The sequence below is a fragment of the Molossus molossus genome, unplaced genomic scaffold (assembly GCF_014108415.1).
Source record: "Molossus molossus isolate mMolMol1 unplaced genomic scaffold, mMolMol1.p scaffold_m16_p_12, whole genome shotgun sequence".
NCBI lineage: Eukaryota > Metazoa > Chordata > Mammalia > Chiroptera > Molossidae > Molossus > Molossus molossus.
This window is the reverse complement of record NW_023425347.1, coordinates 96,957,248-96,977,269: the sequence shown is the minus strand read 5'-3', so window position 1 is coordinate 96,977,269 and position 20,022 is coordinate 96,957,248. Positions and strand designations below refer to the sequence as shown.

Here is a 20,022-nt window from a genome sequence, read left to right as displayed (position 1 = left end):
AACCCCTTGGTGCATGGGTCGATGCTCAACCCCTGAGCCACACTGGCTGGGCATATTGCTCCTTCTTACAGTGAGTCACCTTTCCAGCTTTTTCTCCCTTGGCCTTTCTACAGGAGCTGCTGTGCTTGATGTCCTCTGAACCTCCTGTGAGCTTTCAAGTCTCTGGACCTTTGTCCATGCCTGTGGGCCCCGGATGCCCTCCCCCACTGTCTCCACCTGCTGAGCCCTGGCACCCTCCTCTGCGGAGCCTGGCCTCCCGGTGCCGTGTGGCTGGTTGCACACGGCTTCCCAGGCCAAGTGCAGCCAGGGCTCTGGGGTGGTGTGTCCCCCAGTACTCTGTGACTTTCCTGAGACACAGTCCCAGCTGCAGGGAGAGAGACAAACACTTCCTCCCCACATCCGCCAGCCCCGTGGGGTCTTGATTCTGGTCCCAGGCTCTCTCTGCTTAGGCACTGTGACTTGGGAAGAGGGACTCCCTTTCCCCCACGTTCCTTCTGCAAGGCCCAGGGACTTGGGGTGGCTACATAACTCATGCTGCTGTGGTGGGAGGGGCATTTTGGTGGAGTTTTATTGACCCTGTGCTTCTGGGCAGACAGGAGAGGAAAAACGAAAAACCCACAAAAACCCCTTCCTCCGTCTCTGGGGGAAATTTCTGACATTTTGTCCGCCCTCTGCCATCAGCACTCAGCTGTGTGACAGGGTTTGTGCGGGGGCGGGTTGCGGAGGAAGGAAGCAGGGAGACCTTTGAAATTGAAAAGTTTAGATGTCATCAAATCCCTCCTTTGGCCCGGGCCTCTAATGCCCTGTTTAGCATCCTTGACAGCTGATCCCCAGCCCTCTGCTTACACACCCTCAGTGATGGGGAGCTCACTCACTGCTTCATAACAATGATGAACGTGGATGGAGCATGCTCCATGCCAGTCACACTGCTAAGCCCTTTACTTACATATTAGCTCACTGAACCGGATAGGAAACCCAGAGAGGAAACTTGGACATGGTGGGGTTCAGGGATTTGTCCATGGTCATGGGCTAGTACGAGGCTCAGGTGGGGCTCCAATGTGGCTCTCAAACTCAGAACCCCAAACCCCTCAGTCTTATTTGGTGCTGACCCCCAAGGCATTGCATTTGGGAGGCAGCAGGTCATACCAGAGAAGACCCAAACCCCTGGCTGTTTTGCACCATCGGCTTCCTGCTTTTGCCCAGACTTGATGCCCGTAGGGAGGGGCCTCCCTGCAGATGGTCAAGGCCTGCCCATGTGGGGGACCATGGGAAGCCAGGCCTGGTGTTAGGCAGAGAGCATGGTTTGTTTGGGGCCACGCGAGTGTGTCCCACCTTGTCCCAGGAGCTGAGGGTTCCTCCCAGGGCTATGAGCAGGAAGGAGGAGGGGGAGGGGGCCTCCCTGCCTTCCCTGCCCTTGGCCAAGCTTGGCTGGCCCGCAGTTCCCTTCCATGTCTGCAGTTCTCCAAGGAAACAGGAGAAACACCAGACAAGCCTCTTTCAGCCCCAATTCTAAAGCCAAGGAGAAAACATCGCATGGTTCAGATGAATCCAGATGTTCATCTCTGCTCTGGTTCCCAAAGCCAGGACTGCCCGGGACCGCTCCTGGGGGAGGAGGTTTCCCTGGAAGGGCAGCCTGTGGCCTGGGGGGCCCTTTCCGAGTATGTCTGCAGTGCAGGCTGTTAGAGTCTAGGGCACAGTCTCCTGGGGCCCTGAGCGGGTGGGGGCGTTCAGGGGGGCTTCCTGGAGGAGCCAGCATCTGAAGGGGTGCCAGGCCAAGGTGGGAGGAGGTGTGCTCTGGGCAGAAGGCACAGAATATCCCAAGGCCTGGAGTGAGCACGGATGGGCCACTCAAGGGCTGGGCTTCATGTGGGAAGCGCAGGGGCGTGGGGGAGGGGAAGGCGGGGGCTGGTGGCCCAGACTCAGTGAGGCAGTTTCTGGGGCCAAAGTAGCTGGGGCGGGGTTGCCTAACCACCAACCCAAAGCTGAGCCAGAGGCGAGCCAGTGACAGAAATGTCGCAACAAACAGAATGTCTGGAGTCCAAAGGGCCCTGATCAGAGGGCGGGAGCAGGACACCGGGAACCAACTGTAGGAGCATCGCCACAGCTGGGGAGCCTTTCTCACTGTTTTGTTTCCGATTATGAAAGTGGTCCTCAGTGGAGAAGATCTCTGTGGAATGTGGGAACAGAAGAAAAGAGAAATGAGCCAACAATAATATTGCTTTTGCTCCGTCTGCGCCAGTTCCCGGGGCCTCTCTGCTCTCTGTGCTACCAAGCCTGTGCCACCCCCAGGGCCTTTGCATTCACGGTGCCCTCTGCCTGGAATGCCCTCCGCCTGGAATGCCCTCCCCCAGCCTCCTTCAGTCCCCTGGGCTCCAAGCCTGTGCCACCCCCAGGGCCTTTGCATTCACGGTGCCCTCTGCCTGGAATGCCCTCCCCCAGCCTCCTTCAGTCCCCTGGGCTCCAAGCCTGTGCCACCCCCAGGGCCTTTGCATTCATGGTGCCCTCTGCCTGGAATGCCCTCCCCCAGCCTCCTTCAGTCCCCTGGGCTCCAAGCCTGTGCCACCCCCAGGGCCTTTGCATTCATGGTGCCCTCTGCCTGGAATGCCCTCCCCCAGCCTCCTTCAGTCCCCGGGCTCCCTTTAACCCTTTCCACAACCCTAGGAGGTGCATCTGTTATTAACTTGCTGAAGTCCGTGAGGGCATTATAACTTGCCCACGGCCGCCCGGTGAGCAGGTGGCAGCCTGGAATCCCAGGCCCAGCTCTTCTCCTGCCTGCCAGCTGACCGTAGGCAAGGGCTGCCCTCAGGCATCTGCCTCTATCCACGCGAGTTGCGCGGACATGTTTGGGGTTTAGAGGTGTTGCTAGGAAGGGCTGCAGGGAAGGGAGGCGGAGGGGGCGGGTGGCCTCGGAGGGTTTGCCACAGTGGCCCGGCCTGGAGCTTCTCTGCCTTTTTCCCCAGGGCTGTCCCCGAAGCAGCTGTGTCCGCAGGGGCCATCCGACTGCAGGAAGCAGTGTGAGCCGGACTACTACCTGAACGGGCAGAACCGCTGCACGGCCTGTGTGAGCTGCGGAGGTGAGCCCTGCCCTCCCTGCAGGGGCCCCTTCCGGGGGGAGGAGTCCTCAGGGGAGAGGCGGTGAACCCCGAAGGTGGGGAGCAGCAGGATTTGGCCCCCTGGTGCCTCAGTTTGCCCCACTGGGCTTGGGAAATGAAATCAGCCATGGTCTTTTGCATCCATCCTTTTTGGAAAGACTTAGTGAACTTGTTTCCTCAAGGGAGGGAGTCACCTTTAATTTTTGCAACACCCAGAGGGGAAGATTCTGTTCTTACAGGGAGGAAACTGAGGCTTAGGGAGGTGAAGGGCCTTTCCAAAGTTACAAAACTCAGGCAAGTGGCTCAGCTCGTCTGCATGATGGTCTGACACCCGATCAGCGTTCTTTCCCTGAGACCACAGCAGCACCTTCCAGGAGAACTTTCAGTAAGCGCCGTGCTGCGGATTTCTTCTGATGGTGGCGAATGTGGTTTGTGCGCAGTCTGGTGTTTGTTTTGCTTTTGTGTGGGTTTTTTGGGGGGTGGGGTGGGGAAATTTGTTGAGATTTCTTGGCCTAGTGAATATTCATATTTCTTAGCATGTGTAGTGTGTTTGAAAAAAAAAAAGTATATTCTGTTTGTCCCATACAAAATTCTATGTATGCCTATTAAATCACGTTTCTTTTTTTTTTTTTATCTTTATTGTTGAATGTATTTCAGATGTTCCTCATTTCCCCCCTCATTGACCCCCCTCCTCCCCGTTCCCGCCCCCCTCCCACCTTTTCCCACACTATTGTCTGTGTCCATTGGTTAAGCATATAAATTCTTTGGTTTATTTCTTCCCACCCCCCAACCCCCTTCTCTTTGAGGTTTGTCAGTCTAGCAATGAATTTGTACTTCTTAATCCCTTCACCTTTTTCACCCATTCCCCCAGCCCCCCTCCCATCTGGCAACCAACAAAATGTTCTCTGTATCTATGAGAATGCTTCTGTTCTACCTGTTCATTTGGTTTGTAGATTCCATTGTCGATAGCTATGTATTCATTGCCATTTTGTTTGTTCATATATTTTATCTTTTTGTTCAAAAAGACCCTTCAACATTTCATATAATAACGGTTTGGTGGTGATGAACTCCTTTAACTTTTTCTTGTCTGGGAAACTCTTTATATGGCTATCGATTCTAAATGACAGCTTTGCACGATAGAGTAATCTTGGTTGTAGGTTCTTGCTTTTCATCACTCTGAATATTTCTTGCCACTCCCTTCTGGCCTGCAAAGTTTCTTTTGAGAAATCAGCTGACAGGCTTATGGGAACTCCCTTGTAGGTAACTAACTGCTTTTCTCTTGCTGCTTTTAAGATTCTCTCTTTGTCTTGAACCTTTTGCATTTTGATGATGATGTGTCTTGGTGTGGGCCTCTTAGGGTTCATCTTGTTTGGGACTCTCTGTGCTTCCTGGACTTGTATGTCTGTTTCCTTCACCAAGTTAGGGAAGTTTTCTGCTATTATTGTTTCAAACAGGTTTTCAATTTCTTGTTCTCTCTCTTCTCCTTCTGGCACCCCCAAGATGTGAATGTTGGCACGCTTGAAGTTGTCTCAGAGGCTCCTGACACTATCCTCATTTTTTGGGATTCTTTTTTCTTTTTGCTGTTCTGATTGGGTGTTTTTTGCTTCCTTATATTCCAAATCAATGGTTTGCTCCTTGGCTTTACCTACTCTACTATTGAATCTGTGTAAATTATTCTTTATTTCAGTTAGTGCCTCCTTCATTTCTGACTGGTCCTTTTTAATGCTCTTGAGGCCCTCACTAAGTTCATTGAGCATCCTTATAAGCAGTGTTTTGAACTCAGCATCTGTTAGGTTGCTTTTCTCCATTTCGCTTAGTTCTTTTCCTGGAGTTTTGTTCTCTTCTTTCATTTGGGACCTGTTTCTTTGTCTCCTCATTTTGGCTGCCTCCCTGTGTTTGTTTCTGTGTATTACTTAGCGAGAGGTATGGGCTAGCTGAGACCAGATGCTGCTTGTTTGAAAGAATTTAGGAAAACCTGAAGCAGGATCCAAGACAGGCCGATCCTATGGTTAAGCAACTGGCAACAGCTTGGGTGGGCCTGAAAGTTGGGAGGGGCGGGGCCTCAGGGAATCACCAGGGCGGGGCTACCAGTGTGAGCCAGGTTGCTGGAGTCCCAGGGAAGGGCTCACCAAAGGAACAAAGGCCTCTGACAGCACGTTTGTCCCGGAGAAAGCCCCCTCTCCAGCCCTCGTTCCAATGCCAAACAGCTCAGTTCTTCCCTGTATGTCTCTGGCGCCCCTCGAGCTGCCTCCACTCCAGAGGGAGTGGGTCCGATAAGTCCGTGCGCGGGCCCTTTAAGGAGCTGCCTGGGGCTCCAGCTGCCTCAGCCTCCCTGAGCCTCAGTTCCCGCTGGTTTTTCCAGCCAGAAGTTATGGGGATTCTCTTCCTGGCACTGGAACCCTGAGCGGGGCGCCTGGTGTGGGACAGGGACGCCTCAGTCCTCGGGGAGGACCTTCCCAGCCGAGGTGTCCTCCTGATTTTTTTTTTTTTTTTTCTGATTCTTTTTTTTTTTTTTTGTTCAGGTAGAGTGGGAGGGAGAGAGAGGAACAGAGAGAGAGAGAGAAACATCGATGTGAAGGGACACATCGAGTGGCTGCCACCCACACAACCGACCAGGGCCGGGGACAAACTGCAACCGAGGTACGTGCCCTTAGCGGGAACCGAACCCGGGTCTCTCAGGACCGCAGGCCGATGCTCTAACCACTGAGCCAAACAGGCCAGGGCTGTCCTCCTGATTTTTATCCACCACGTGTGGGTGTGGGACCAGCCTGTCGGCCCCGCCCCTCCTACCAGTCTCCATGTGGCTGCTGCTTTAATTCCGTAGCTGTAGGACTTCCATTCAGCTTGATTTCAGGCGGTTTTGAATGATGGTTGTTCTGTACTTCAGTTGTAACTGTGATGTGGTTGTGGGAGGACGTGATACCGTGTTTATCTACCCGCCACCTTGACCAGAAGTCTAGATCACGTTTCTTAATTGTGCTAGTTAAACAATACATATTCTTATTTTGTTTTGTGACCTTCACAAAGGTCGATTTCTAAGCTAGATGTGTTAAAACCTATCTTTCTATTCGTTGTTTATGTTAGCATTTTGCTGAAATAGCTTTAAACTTTTAAAATTAATGACTGCGGCCCAGCCAGTGTGGCTCAGTGGTTGAATGTCGATCCATGCACCAAGAGGTCACCGGTTTGATTCCCGGTCTGGACACATGCCCAGGTTGTGGGCCAGATCCCCAGTGGGGGGCATGCAGGAGGCGGCTAATTGATGCTCTCTCTCATCAATGTTTCTATCTCTCTCTCCCTCTCCCTTTCTCTCTAAAAAAGCAATAAAGGAAAAATAAATAAATTAATAACTGTATTTATTTACTTATTTATTTATTTATTTTTGGTAAGTGCCCCTAGCAGGAACCGAACCCGGGACTCTCTGGTCTGCAGGCCGACGCTCCAACCGCTGAGCCAAACCGGCCAGGGCAATAACTGCCTTTTATTAAGTGAAAGTTATATGTGTTCACTACAAAAAAATCAACCAATAGAAAAGCGTAAGGAAGCCAGCTCTGCCCCTCCCCCATCACTGAATGACCGACACTTCCTTGTATAGAAAGAAGAATGGTAGGTTAGTAGCTAGACTACACACATACAGAAAGAAGAAATTTTTAAGAGGATAAGGTCATACTATATGGCATTAAAATGACTACATTTATTTATTTATTTTTAAATTTTTATTTATTGATTGTTTTAGAGAGAGGAAAGGGGAGAGAGAGAGAAAGTGAGACATTGATTTATCGTTCCACTTATTTATGCATTCATTGATTGATCTTTGTATGTGCCTTGACTAGGGATGGAACCTGCAACCTTGGTGTATTGGGACAATGCTCCAACCAACTGAGCTACCCAGCCAGGGCCAGGACTTTTTCAGCTTCCCCACTGAACGCTAACTCCTCATCTGGCCCACCCCCCACCCCCAGTCTTTGGCAACTACCATTCTACTCTCTGTCTATGGATTTGACTACTCTAGGAAATTCATGTAAGTGGAATCATACAACTTTATCCTTTTGTGACTGGCTTATTCGCTTAGCATGTCCTCAAGGTGCATCAGCGTTGTAGCGTGTCAGAATTCCCTTCCTTCTTCAGGCTGAATAATATTCCGTTGTATGGACTGACCATATGTTGTTTATCCAGCCCTGTCAATGGACACGTGGGCTGTTCCATCTTGAGCTGTTGTGAATAATGCTGCTGTGGACATGGTTGTGCAAACACCTGTTCAGGTCCCGGCTTTCGATTCTTTTTAATTTTTTTTCTTTATTGATTTTAGAGAGAGAAGAAGGGAGAGGGAGAGAGAGAGAGAGAGAAACATCGATGAGAAAGAACATCGATTGGCTGCCTCCTGCGTGCCCCCCCACTGGGGTTCAGGCCCATAACCTGGGTATGTGCCCTGACTGGGAATTGAACCGGTGACCTCTTGGTGCATGGGTTGACTCTCAACCACTGAGCCACACTGCCTGGACCCAGCTTTCAATTCGTTTACCCGTATACTCAGCAGCGGAATCGCTGATCATATGGTAATTCTATGTTCAATTGTTGGGAGACTCCCGAGTGTTACTTTTGAAATTCATTGTAGGGGTCTGAGGGCCTAGGTGGGAGGCAGCAGATAGCCACCAGAGATGGGCGTCGTCCTTGCTGGGGCAGGGGTCTGCTTTCCATCTGTCAGCCTTTATCAGAGCTGCTGTTGCTTAGAATGGGGTGCCCCCTACTCACTCCCGGGGCTTCTGCTCATTTCCACAACTTGGCCCTGCTTCCGGAGCTGACAAGTCCAGGCGGTCTTTCCCCCCTCTGTCCAGGCCTGTGATGGGTGCGGGCTGCTTGCTACTTGGACCGTTTTCTCTTGAGTTGTCCAGGGAGTCTACTCACTGCCCTCAGCCAGCTTCTCTCCAGAGTTTTGAGAACTCAGAGGAATTTATTCACTCTTCAGTACAGCTTCTGGGGTGCAGGTGATGACACCAAGGTTACTATAGCAAGAAGAGAACGTCAAGACAGCCTCCTGAGGTGGTTATAGGGGCCTGGCCTGGGAGAGGCTTTTATTACAGTGGCCCACATCTCATTGCCAGAAACTGGTCACATGACCCAACCCACCTGCAAGGGAAGCTGGGAAATGTAGTCTTTCTGAGCACAGGTGAAACAGCAATTGGTCAACTCCCAACATTCTTCTCCAGGGGATTCCTTTTTTTTTTAACTTAAAAAAATTTTTTCAATTAGTTTCAAATACAGTATTATATTAGTTTCAGGTGTACAGGATAGTGATAGACATTTATATAATTACAAAGGGATCACCCCAGGGAGTCTACTAACCACCTGGCACCATACATAGTTATTACGATATTATTGAAGGTATTCCCTATGACTGTTTGGTAACTGCCAATTTGTACTTCTTCTTTTCTTTTTTTTTATCCTCACCCGAGGACATTTTTCCATTTTTTTTTGTTCAGATAGAGTGGGAGGGAAAGAGGAAGAGAGAGAGAGAGAGAGAGAAACATCGACGTGAAAGGGACACATCGAGTGGCTGCCACCTGCATGACCCAACCAGGGCCGGGGACAAACTGCAACCGAGGTACATGCCCTTAGCGGGAACCGAACCCGGGTCTCTCTGAACCGCAGGCCGACGCTCTAACCGCTGAGCCAAACTGGCCAGGGACAATTTGCACTTCTTAATACCTTCACCTTTTTCATCGGCCCCCCAACCCATCTGGCAACCATCAATTTCTTTTCTATGAGTCTAATTCTGTTTTGTTTGTTTATTTATATTGTTCTTTAGATTCCACATATAAGTGAAATCATATGGTATTTTTCTTTCTCTCACTGACCTTATTTCACTTAGCATAATGCCCTCTAGGGCCGTCTATGTTGTTACAAATGGCAAGATTTTGTTCTTTTTTACAGCTGAGTAATATTCCATTATATATATATGTTATTTATCCATTTGTCTATCGATGGATGCTTAGGTTGCTTCCATATCTGGCTATTGGAAATAACGCTGCCGTGAACAAAGGGGTCATATATCTTTTCAATAGTGTTTTGGATTTCTTCGAGTAAATACCCAGAAGTGGAATTGCTGGGTCATAAGGTAGTTTTCTTTTTAACTTTTTGAGGAACCTCTATACTGTTTTCCATCGTGGCTTCACCAATTTACAATCTCACCAACAGTGCGTGAGGGTAGGTGGGGGGACTCCTTTTCATAGCTGCGATTTCCTTTGGCATCTCTGAGAGTATCAGTTGTACTGATTCTAAAGGCTGCTTTCTCTTTTATCTGCTTCCTCAATCATTAGTGTTTTTTTGAGTTTGGGGCTCTTCCTTTTTTTAATTCTAAAATGAGGATATTTTTTCTATTGATTTTTAGACAGAGTAGAAGGGAGGGAACGGAGGAGAGAGAGAGAGAAACATCGATGTGAGAGGGACACATCGACTGGTTGCCTCCTGCATGACCCAGACCAGGGCTGGGGATTGAACCTGCAACCCAGGTACATGCTCTAGCTAGGAATCAAACCCACAGTCACACTCAGCAGTCGTTCTAACTGCTGAGCCAAATTGGCTAGGGCTGGGGGCTCTTTTTTTTCTTAGTACTGGTTTTCTCTCGTGTTTGGTGACTTCTGGTTCTGCACATAGTATCTTGTGACTCGTGGGGGGAGCCCACCTCCGGGGGCTGGGAGTAGGTGGGTGGGGCAGGGCCTGCCAGTGGCTGGTCTCCTGGGTCCGTAGAATCCTTTCCTCCCGGGTCTGACCAGCCCCTGGGCACCGCCCAGCTCACCTCCCCCAGGAGTCTCCTTGGGGAGATGCTTGGCTTCTACTTCTTGGTGTAAGCGGACAAGGGGTCTGGGGAGACTGGCCCACCTGGATGCTCTGTGTACTCCCTGTCAGACTCCCTGGGGCCCGCCCCTGCTGTGCACCCACTTGGAGACTGGAGCACCTGGATGCTCTGTGTACTCCCTGGGGCCCGCCCCTGCTGTGCACCTGCTGGGAGACTGGAGCACCTGGATGCTCTGTGTACTCCCTGGGGCCCGCCCCTGCTGTGCACCTGCTCGGAGACTGGAGCACCTGGATGCTCTGTGTACTCCCTGGGGCCCGCCCCTGCTGTGCACCTGCTGGGAGACTGGAGCACCTGGATGCTCTGTGTACTCCCTGGGGCCCGCCCCTGCTGTGCACCTGCTCGGAGACTGGAGCACCTGGATGCTCTGTGTACTCCCTGGGGCCCGCCCCTGCTGTGCACCTGCTCGGAGACTGGAGCACCTGGATGCTCTGTGTACTCCCTGGGGCCCGCCCCTGCTGTGCACCCGCTCGGAGACTGGAGCACCTGGAGCCTCTCCCGGGGCAGTCCTCTTGGGTATATTTTGGGCTGTGGTCTCCATCTTCCATTCAATCCCAGCCACCTTCCATATTGGAGGAAGTCTTTATCATTTCCTGTTGACCAAGGAAGCCCTTATTGTTTTCCACGGATGCCTGTATTCATTCATTCATTCATTCCTTTTACCAGTGACTTTTTTCTGTTTGAGATAAAATTCACCATTTTCATAATGTATTTAGTAATTCTGTTGGGTATTTTTTAAATGCTTAGGGCTTAATTCAGCAAATGCTGAGATCACCACAAAACCAAAGTCTATGAGATTTCAAAAGCTGGTCAGACTGCAAGTATGGAGAACCCGGTCAGTTATCACTGTGCTTAGTGCTCTCTGTAGTTAATAACTACCAGACATTATTAATAGAAAAAAGTAAAATTCACCCAGCTGGTGTGGCTCAGTGGATTGAGCACTGACCCAGGGACTCAGAGGTCCTGGTTCAATTCCTGGTCAGGGCACATGCCCAGGTCGCGGGCTCGATCCCCAGTGAGGGGCATACAGGAGGTGGCCAATCAATGTTTCTATTTCTCTCTCCCTAAAAAAACCAAAAAACAAAAAAACTTCATTTATATCTATTGTGACATAGTTATTATAAGATGAATAATAATCAGTTATAGTAATGGAGGTTAGCAAATACATAGTTGCTAATATTGCATTGTGCAACAATATTTAGTTGCCTTCCTAATAATATATGTGCTTTAGGTAACAAAATAAGTTTTCACACTCTGACTTCATGTGCAGACTTCCTAATACTTAGTACCTTATTATTTTTTTTTTGAATCCTCACTCGAGTATATTTTTCCATTGATTTTCAGATAGATTCGGGGGGAGGGAGGGAGAGAGAGAGAGAGAGAGAAACATCGATGTGGAAGAGACACATTGACTGGTTGCCTCCCGCACGACCTGAACAGGGCAGGGGATGAACCTCAATCCGAGGTACGTGCCCTTGACCGGAATCGAACCCGCAGCTCATTGGTCTGGAGGCTGACGCTGTAACCGCTGAGCCAAGCTGGCCAGGGCTGTGGCCTGTCTTTTTGTTGTTGTTGCCTGTCTTTTTGATTCTTGCCATCCTGGTGGATATGAAGTGGTACCTCATTGTGGTTTTGATTTGCATTTTCCTAATGACTGACGTTGAGCAGTTTTCCATGTGCTTACTGGCCATTTGTATTCCTTCTCGGGAGAATTTTCTCAAATCCTTGGCACATTAACAAAAATACTTACTAGACCTTTTTAAAGAACAGTTTTTGATTTCTAGAAAGATTGAGCAGCCTGGCCGGTTTGGCTCAGCGGTTGGAGCATCCGCCTGCGCCGGAGAGACCCAGGTTCGGTTCCCGCTAAGGGCACGTGCCTCGGTTGCAGTTTGTCCCCGGCCCCTGGTTGGTCGTGCGGGTGGCAGCCACTCGATGTGTCCCTTCACATCGATGTTTCTCTCTCTCTCTCTCTCTCTCTCTTCCTCTCTCTCCCTCCCGCTCTGTCTGTACAAAAAACGGAAAAATGTCCTCGGGTGAGGATAAAAAAAAAAAAGAAAGAAAGATTGAGCAGAAAGCGCCCCACGCTGCGGTGTCCCCCATCATTGACACCTTGCGTCAGTGGGGCCTGTTGTTGCAGCCAGTGAGCCCGCGGGTGTGTTATTCACTGAAGTTCACGGTTTACCTTCAGCTTCACTCTTTGTGTTCGCAGTTCTGTGGTTTTTGGTAAAATGCACAATGTCATAGATCACGGTAGCAGTTTCATACGGAATAGTCTCGGTGCCCCACAACCCTGTACTCTGCTGTTACCCTCCCCCACCCTTTACTACTGAACCCTGGCAAACACTGATCTTTTTTTTTTTTTTAATCCTCACCTGAGGACATTTTCCCATTTTTTTGTTCAGGTAGAGCGGGAGGGAGAGATAGAGAGAGAGAAACATGGACGTGAAAGGGACACATCGAGTGGTTGCCACCCACACAACCCAACCAGGGCTGGGGACAAACTGCAACCGAAGTACGTGCCCTTAGCGGGAACCAAACCCAGGACTCTCTGGTCCGTGGGCCGATGCTCCAACCAGTGAGCCAAACTGGCCAGGGCTGATCTTTTTTTAAAAATAATTTTTAAAATTGATTTTAGAGAGAGAGGGAGAGGGAGAGACAGATAGAAACATTGATGAGAGAGAACATTGATTGGCAGCCTCCTGCATGCTCCCACTGGGGATCAGGCCCACAACCTGGGCATGTGCCCTGACGGGAATCAAACTGACGACTTCTTGGTGTATGGGTCAGTGCTCAACCACTGAGCCACGCCGGCCGGGCAACACTGATCTTTTTATTTGATTTTATTTATTATATATATATATATTTTAACCCTCACTCAAGGATATTTTTTTCATTGATTTTCAGGGAATGTGGAAGGGAGGGGGAGGGGGAGAGAAAGAGATAGAATATTGATGTGAGAGAGACACATTGATTGGTTGCCTCCTGCACGACTCCAACAGGGGTCGAGGATCAAATCTGCAACCCAAGTATGTGCCCTTGATGGGAATCGAACCCACAACTCTTCTGTGCGTGGACCAGTGCTATAACCACTGAGCACACTGGCTGGGCAACTACTGATCTTTTTACTGTCTCCGTAGTTATGTCTTTTTTAGATGTCAAGTAGTTGGGATCACTGTATATGTAGGCTTTACAGATTGGTTTCTTTCACTTAAAAATGTTCAGCCTGCTGGTGTGGCTCAGTGGACTGAGCATCAGTCATCCCATAGACTGAGAGGACCTGGTTGGATTCCCGGTCAGGGCACACGCCTGGGTTGTAGGTTTGATCCCCCGTAGGGGGTATGCAGGAGGCAGCCAATCTCTTTCTCTCTCACATCCATGTTTCTCTCTCTCTCTCCCTTCCTCTGTCTCTTAAAAAAATCAATAAAAACATATTTAAAAAAAATATGTGTTTAATGTCCCTCCATGTCTTTTTTGCCCATTTAAAAATTGGGAGTGATCGCCAGAGAGGTGGGCTGGGAGGTGGAGGCTGCCTCACGGACCCCCCTGCCCTCTGCCCTCGCCTCAGGAGACCCTGGGAGGGGCAGAGCTTGCCAGCTGCCCTGCCCAGGGGAAGGCCCCAGCAGCACCCTCTCCCCGGGCTGGACTGTCCCTGGCGTCCTCTGGATCCCTTCCCTCACCTTCCCTCTGTCCTCTGCGACCCTACTCTGTGTCCCTTAGATGATCTTGTGGAGAAGAAGCCGTGTTCGTGGAACTCCCCCCGTGTCTGTGAATGCCGGGCTGGCATGTTCTGTCTCACGTCAGCCGCCCACTCCTGTGCCCGCTGCGCCCCCCACTCCGTCTGCTCCGCAGAGATGATTGTCAAGTTTCCGGGTAAGTGCCCCTGCCCTCAGCCCAGGACAGATGGCCGATGCTGCACCATCCCCGCCGACCTGCAGGTGACTTCCCATCTCCCGCTCCCTCCTTCCTGTGGGACGGGTCCCATCTGCGTTCACAGTGATGCCCGGGTGCACCAGGCTCAGAGAGACCCTGGTGGCCCAAGGCCGGGTCTGGCTAGAAGAGGTCTTGGGATGGCTTGAGGCTCGGGGCAGAAGCTCTCTGATACCCATTCCCGGGAGACGTGGGCGGTCTCCCGGTTCACAGTCCAGGCCTGGGGAGTTAGAGGAGCAAGCGATTGGGCACCAGGCTCAAGGCCCAGAGACCTGGCTTTCTTTTTCAACTTGCTGTGTGACCTCAGGCAACTTCCTTATCTTCTCTGGGCTTCTGATTTCTGACAGGGGAGATGGCCAGAGAGGAGAAAAGGGCCACAGATCCTGTGTGGGTGGCACCCAGAGTACCTGTCAGAAGGGACGCATGGGGAGGAGGGGCTTTGGACTACAGCCCAGAAGAGGTGCCACGGCCACACAGTGGGCACGGGAGGGGGCGAGATGGGATCGGAGGGAACCATGTCCACTGGGGATGAGAGTGCCCCTGACCTGGGCCTTCTCCAAAGTCCCACCTGCACCCCCTCTTCCACCCTCTTCCTTCCTTCCCTTTCCTCACACCCAGCCATTCCCCAGTCCCATAGATATCCGCCTCTCAATTCTCCCTCCTGCCGCACCCCTAACTTCTCCCCATGGCAGACAAGCCAGAACCTCCCTTGCAAAACCAAATCAGATTGTGTGTGTGTGTGTGTGTGTGTGTGTCTCTCACACACACCTGCCTAAAACATTTTGTATCTTCCTTTTACTCTGATGATAAGGACACGATCCTTTGATAAAGAAAACAGGCGTTTTAAGGGACTTTTTAAAAAAAAAAAAAAAAAGCCTCCGCACTTGGGCATTTCTGGGTTGCCGGCTTATTGGGCTCCCAGTCTGGGATATGCAAAGCAAAGAGAAAGTCCAGGGGACTCCCCACTGTGTTGTTCCTGGGGCCCGAGGCCCCTCGCCCTCTGCCTCTTCCTCTCCACCTCTCAGAGTGTTTGTGCCGTGCCTAGTGGGAGCAGTAGGGAAAGGTGCGTCCACTCCATCTTCTGGGAAGCAGAGTCTCGAGGACGAGATGTTTCTCGTCCTTTCCCACGTGGCGTGGCCCCTCCTTCCTCCAGCCTCCGCGCCTCACTCTCTGGGCTTTACCTGCTTTGTCTGTTTTTAGTTCCATGCCCCAGGCCTTTGCACATGCTGTTCTCTCTGTCTGGGACACCCTGCCCTCCCCATTCACTTTGTTAACTCCTACTCAGCCTTGAGCTGGGCCCAGCAGAACACTCTGCTAAGGGACACGCAGAAGCCCGGCACCCGCAGCGGGGGCAGGGTGGTGGAGTGGAGAGCACTGTGGACCGAGTACCCGATCCCTGAGAGTTAGTACAGCTGTGCATTTGTGGGGGTGTTCCCACTGCCGTCTGGGCCTCAGTCTCCCCACCTGTCAAATACCTTGACTTCAGTTGTTCCAAGTGGGATGCGCGACCAGCTGGGGCTGGTGTGATTTTCCCGGTGATTTCCTGTGACTGCCACACAGTGGCGCCAGAGTCCTCTCTGCTGCCCCTAGACCCACTGCCCAAGCACGTACAAAGTGTCGGGCGGCATAGAGATACAATGTCAGTATAGAATATGCACTGGATTTCAAATACTTAGTCTAAAAGACTCATTATTTTTTTATATCAATTACCTGCTGACACAATATTTTAGATCCATTGAGTTAAATAAATACAATTAATTCCACAGGTTTCCTTTTACTCTTTTTAATTATTTATTTATTAACAGTGGGGGGCATGCAGGAGGCAGCCAGCCAATGTTCTCTGTCATCGATGTTTCTCTCTCCCTCTCCCTTCCTCTTTCTCTCTAAAATCAATAAAGAAAGAAAAAAAAAAGTTAAAAAGAATATTTTTCTTTATTGGCTTTAGAGAGAGAGGAAGGGAGAGGGAGAAAGAGATAAAAACATTGATGAGAGAGAACATTGATTGGCCGCCTCCTGCATGCCCCCCACTGGAAATTTGGCTCACAACCTGGGCATGTGCCCTGACTGGGAATCGAACTGGCGACCTCTTGGTGCTCAACCTCTGAGCCACACTGGCCGGGCTCTTTTTACTTTCTATTGTTATTATTATTATTTTGATCCTCACCTGAGGACATCCCCCCCCCCCATTTTTGTTCAGATAGAGTGGGATGGAGAGAGAGGAAGAGAGAGAGAGAAACATCGACGTGAAAGGGACACATCGAGTGGCTGTCTCCCGCATGACCCCAACCAGGGCTGGGGACGAATCACAACTGAGGCACACGCCCTTGACCGGAATCAAACCCGAGACTTATTGGTCTGCGGGCCGACGCTCTAACCGCTGAGCCAAACTGGCCAGGGCTCTTTTTAGTTTTTTTAATGTGGCTACTAGAAAATTTAAAATGGCCTGTGTGAGTCATATCATATTCCTATTGAACAGTACCACTTCGGACACTCCCACCTTTGGCTGCCAAACCCTGGCTAACGTCCAGATTCCCGGGTGAACTCTCCCACGGGGCAGCTCTCAGGGTCTGTCTCCAGCTGCGAAGTGGAAAGTAGTTTCTGCGGTAGAGTCAGCTCCTGGCTAAGCCCCGTGCTCAGAGCTTGCATAGGCTCTCGTTCCTGACACTCACAAAACCCCACCAGGCAGGCTGTACTGGTCCCATTTGATAGGTGAAGACACTGAGGTCCGGGGACAGCAGGCAGATTGCTCAGGACCACAAAGCAGAGGACATCCAAGCTAGGGTTCGAAAGCCGCCCCACCGCCCTGCAGACACGGGAGAAGTTGGCCTTGTTCACACCTACCTCCACTGAAACCTTCAGATCGCATCCCACACAAGTGGGTCATGTTCTAAGTGACGAGACGAGAGTCCAGATGAGGAAAAGGACAGACTATTTACTGGGCATTTGCTGTATGTCACACCACGCGGCAGACACATTAGGTGCGGTGTCTGTTTATCCTCACAGCAGCCTTGTGAAGACTGTTTTGTTATAATAACAGTTTGACTTGCCTGGCGCAGCTAGTGTGATACAGGCGGCACTTGATGGCAAATGCTGTACGTTTTCCTCTCCACTCAGCTTCCACCCAGGATAGTCTTCAGGACTCTGGGTTGCAAGCAACAAAATCTCAAATTTTTTGGCTCATGTAACTCACAAGTCTGGGGATAGCTCCAGGTAGCTTCAGGGATGGCTGGATCAAGGAGCTCTGTCTTTTCCTATCTCTCATCTCTACTCCCTTACCAGCAGCTCCAGGCTTGCTTCCTACCCAAGCCCAGTGGAAAGATAGCGTCTCCTTCCTACATTTCCAATAAAAAACAAAACCTTGAAATTGCATCTCATAGGCATGGCTTGGGTCATGTGTCCACCCCTGAGCCAATCCATCATGGCCAGAGGAATGCAGTGGATTGATTGGTCCAGCCTGGTCCTGTGGCTACTCCTGAAAGGGAAGGGAGACAGTCAGTCAGTCCCAGCCCTAAACACAGAGCCTGAGATTAGGGAGAGAGATTCCTTGAGGAAAATCAGTCTGCTTTACCCCAAGGGGGCACGGAGGCTGGGCAGGTGCAAATACCAGATGGTGTTTTCCAAGTGCCCATCCAAGACTCTGGTTTGTGATGGTAAAAGTCTATTCCTGGAGTCTTCAGACTCTTTGATACCAAATCTAAAGGCATGTGTCCCCCTGCAGGCACAGCGGAGAGGGACACCATCTGTGAGTCACCTTCCCCAGGGGCCAGCCCTGACTGTGGCACCAGCCCGGAGGACTGCAAGGCACCTGCCAGGTGACTCCCAGCTCTCTCCCATCCAGCTGACCTCCGAGTGGGGCTGTCTCACCTTACAGGATGCCTGGACCATAGCTGGGCTGGGGGTACAGGTGGGGTTCAGCACAAGGTGTCAGGCTCCAGGGTGCATCTCTGCAGGTCACTTAAGGACATTGTGTGCCCTGTCTGCCCTGACGGCACAGGAGACCCAGACGGCCTAGAAAACGGGGCCTGCCAGACTGTGGGCAGAGGGTCTGGGGACTCCTTCTGTAGAAACGCTTATCCTTGAGCACCTCCCTTGTCCCAGCAGCAGAATTGTCTGTTTCATCTCTGGCTTTTCCCCCAGTGGCACCTCTCCGCAGGCCATGCCCATCCCGACCTCAGCCAGCTCCCGTGCCAGGACCATGCTTCTTGGAGAGGACACTCCCCGCGCCCCAGAAGATGATGCCAAAATGATGAGGGCTCCCAACTCTCTCTCCTCGGAGGGGAAGCCCAGTCTGGATCCAGGTACTTTCTCCAGAGAAGCTGTAGGCTGTTTCCTATAGCAACGGTGTCTGATTGGCGGGGGACCAGTGTGTGGTGGTCTGGGCAGGTGGGCGCCGGGCTGGGGTCCTCCCCAGTGCGGGAGAAGAGGCTGAAGGCACTGCGGGCCTGAGCAGATAAGGGGAGCCCTCACTCGTTTAATGACAGTTCTGAGCGCCTCCTGGGTGCCAGACTCTGTGGCAGGCGAGCCTCTGCAGGGGTGGGTTCGCTGCCCCCCTGCTTCCCATGGCGACCGGTAGGGGCTCCCAGTTCTCTCCTGTTGATTGCTAAGTAGCCTTCCATTGTATGGGCGCGCCACCGTTTGCTTATCCAAGTAGGTTTTGGCTAATTGGGTTGTTTGCACTTTTTGGCGACAATGAAGAGTGAAAAACAAGCCTTTGTGTGAATGCATTTTTTCATTTCTTTTTTCTAGGACTTCTTATCATGCTGGATTCTGAGCCCTTTGTCCCTTAGTAATGCTCAGATATGCTCTCCCATCCTGCGGCTTGCCTTCTCATCCCCTTCCCGGTGTCTTTCCATGAAGGGATGTTCTTAATTTTAATGTAGTCAGATTGAGCTGTCTTTTCCTTTGTGACTAGTGCATTTGATGTTCTTTTTTGTTGTTGTTAATCCTCACCCAAGGATATTTTAGGGAGTGTGGAAGGGAGGGAAGGAGGCAGCGGGGGTGGTGGAGAGAAACATTGATCGGCTGCCCCCCGCACGCGCTCCCTGCAACCTGGCTACGTGCCGGGAATGGAATTCGTGACTCTTTGGCACATGGGCTGACCCTTTAACCACTGAGCCACACATGCCAGGGCGGTGCTTTTTATGTTCTGCTTTTGTAAGTCTTTCCTCCACCTTGGCTTATGTGTACGGTGTGAGGTGGTGGTCATGTGCAGGGGTCCTCATGGATATCCGGGTGAACCAACACCATTTAGCAAGCAGATTGTCCTTTTCCATGGTTCTGCATGCCAGCTTTGTTGTAAATCAAAAGTCCATGTAGCCCGACTGGTGTGGCTCAGGGGTTGAGCATTGACCCATGCACTAAGAGGTTACCAGTTCGATTCCCGGCCAGGACACATGCCCAGGTTGTGGGCCTGATCCCCAGTGGGGGGGACTTGCTGGAGGCAGCCAGTCAGTGTTCTCTCTCATCGATGTTTCTATCTCTCTCTTCCTCTCTCTTCTTCTCTCTCTAAAATCAATAAAGAAAAAAAAAATTTCGAAAAGTCCACGTATGTGTGGGTATGACTCTGGACTTTGTATTCTGTTCCATGGGTCTTTTTGTCTATTCTGCGTGAATACCATCCTGTCTTAATTCCTGTAACTTTTCATTAAGTCTCCCTGGATGGTAGGACAACTTCTTCAACTCTGTTCTTCAACAGTGTACAGTATTGACCATTCAAGTAATTTACATTTCTACCTATATGCTAGAATCGACTTTTCAAATTCCACAGAGTGTCCTGGTGGGATTCTGACTGGGGTTGCATGGAAGCTGTGGATCGGTTTGGAGAGAATCCACGTTGTGACAGTGCTGAGCATATGACATGCCCCACATTATCTAGGCCTTCTTCCAAGTCTCCCAGTAATGTGTCTGTTCTCTATGTAGAGATATTTACATCTTTTTGTTAGATTACTAGGTATCTGATATTTCTGATGATGATGCACACATTATCTTTTCCTTTTTTTTTTTTTTATCCTCACCCGAGGACATTTTTTGATATTTTGTTCAGATAGAGTGGGAGGGAGGTAGAGAGAGAGAGAAACATCAATGTAAAAGGGACACATCGAGTGGTCGCCACCCACACGACCCAGTCAGGGCCGGGGACAAACTGCAACC

At 50.8% G+C, this 20,022-nt stretch overlaps 1 protein-coding gene across 1 annotated transcript in view; it reads left to right on the top strand.

The window, feature by feature from the left end:
• TNFRSF8 (TNF receptor superfamily member 8) overlaps nucleotides 1-20,022 on the top strand; it is a 66,294-nt gene that overhangs the window by 16,998 nt on the left and 29,274 nt on the right. Inside the window, exons 3-6 of the mRNA XM_036256360.1 lie at nucleotides 2,961-3,074; nucleotides 13,663-13,815; nucleotides 17,591-17,684; nucleotides 18,010-18,170. Coding sequence (XP_036112253.1) covers nucleotides 2,961-3,074; nucleotides 13,663-13,815; nucleotides 17,591-17,684; nucleotides 18,010-18,170 — 522 coding nt within the window. The remainder of the gene's footprint in view (nucleotides 1-2,960; nucleotides 3,075-13,662; nucleotides 13,816-17,590; nucleotides 17,685-18,009; nucleotides 18,171-20,022) is intronic.